This window comes from Medicago truncatula, chromosome 2, assembly GCF_003473485.1.
Source record: "Medicago truncatula cultivar Jemalong A17 chromosome 2, MtrunA17r5.0-ANR, whole genome shotgun sequence".
In the NCBI taxonomy this organism is placed as follows: Eukaryota; Viridiplantae; Streptophyta; class Magnoliopsida; order Fabales; family Fabaceae; genus Medicago; species Medicago truncatula.
The window spans coordinates 47,864,294-47,865,706 of NC_053043.1; the positions used below are offsets into that span (position 1 = coordinate 47,864,294).

General features: G+C 31.3%; 1 protein-coding gene across 1 annotated transcript; it reads left to right on the top strand.

Annotated features, from left to right (window-relative positions):
- The first annotated feature begins 665 nt into the window (after window positions 1–665).
- On the top strand, window positions 666–1,031 carry LOC11422169 (uncharacterized). The gene has a single exon (XM_003597355.1). It carries the CDS (start codon window positions 666–668, stop codon window positions 1,029–1,031), a length of 366 nt encoding a protein of 121 aa, XP_003597403.1.
- Window positions 1,032–1,413: the final 382 nt, after the last annotated feature.

A 1,413-nucleotide genomic window follows, 5' to 3' on the forward strand; every position in this document is an offset into this window, starting at 1 on the left:
ATAATTAGACTAATTGTTCTTTTTTAAAAGTCATTATTAAAAAAACCTTTATGATGACTTGAGTGTTAAAAAACGAAAAACAAGTAAAAACGTTGACAAGATTGCAAGACAGCTAAATTTTCATGGAACCCTTATTTCCATTCGAAAAAGTAAATAGTGTATAAATAGAACTTATTGGAAATTTTCAGTCCTATTAACAGTAACCGGTTGTAATGTTTATCTATAATCATGACTGAGGAAGTAGAAGCATAAAATAAACACACGTTTCCGTTTTCCTCCACATTTTCTGGGGAAATAACATTAATTGAATGAACTAAAAAAAAAAACCATGACTAATTTCAATATGAACAAATAAAGATTGTTGGGATAAATACTCCTACAAATGCTATAAACTACCCAAACTTAGGTTAATTTTGTTGTTAACTTACAATTGGTACCCGTTAACAAAGGAAAGTCAAGTCTACCATCCTTTCTGTCTTGTCCATTTTTGACACATTCCGTTAAATCAAATCTAACTACATTTGGACAAAAAAACAATATTATGATATATGAGGGTTATTCAAATTCTTATTGTTGTATATGTATAAAGCTTCTTAAAACTTGATTACAAAATTAAACATTGTAGAGTTGTTGTAATACATTCATTTTACATTATTAATTAATTAATGGAGAACAAAGGTGATTTATTGGTAAAGAGGAATAGACCCCCTACAAGGCTACAAAGGCATGCACCAACCTCTCTTGACATTGATAAGGTTCACGATGATCGTCCCTCTAACCCTTTTGGTGATTCTTCAAAGGCTATTCCATTGTTATCACCACTCATTCTATCTCCAAAGCCATTAATCTATGCAGACATTACATTTCAAGCTCTTAAATCAGAGAATAGCAATTATAGAGATGAGGGTAGTAGGAGTTCATCTTTGACGTCGGGCTCAGGGTGGGAACATCCAGCAATTGCTTCATATCCAAATCCATCTTCTTTGTGTAACTTCTTCCAGAAGCAATGTGTTTTCGCCAACCATGCCTAGCGAATTCACCTCACATTTTCTTTCTATAGAATTGTCGTTTTCGGTTTCTAGGTGTGGAGGAGTTACTATTAAATTCCACATAAGGAATGAGCTTCTGCACTTTCCTATCATCTGTTTTCACTTAATTAGCTATGGTAGATTGTTTAGCATTATTATACTGCAAATCAAATATTACAAATATTTCGAACAAGTTTGGATTAATTAAATGATTTAAGTCTCTTTGGATTCGAATCCATTCAGATCTGAAAATGTAGTAATGTTAAAATTCTTGAGAGATAACTTTATTTACCATTGTAATTTTAATTGATTCAAGAAATCAGTAAGTTGCACATTGAAATACCCAATTTATAAGCAACAAAAATATTAAAACATGTTTCATTTG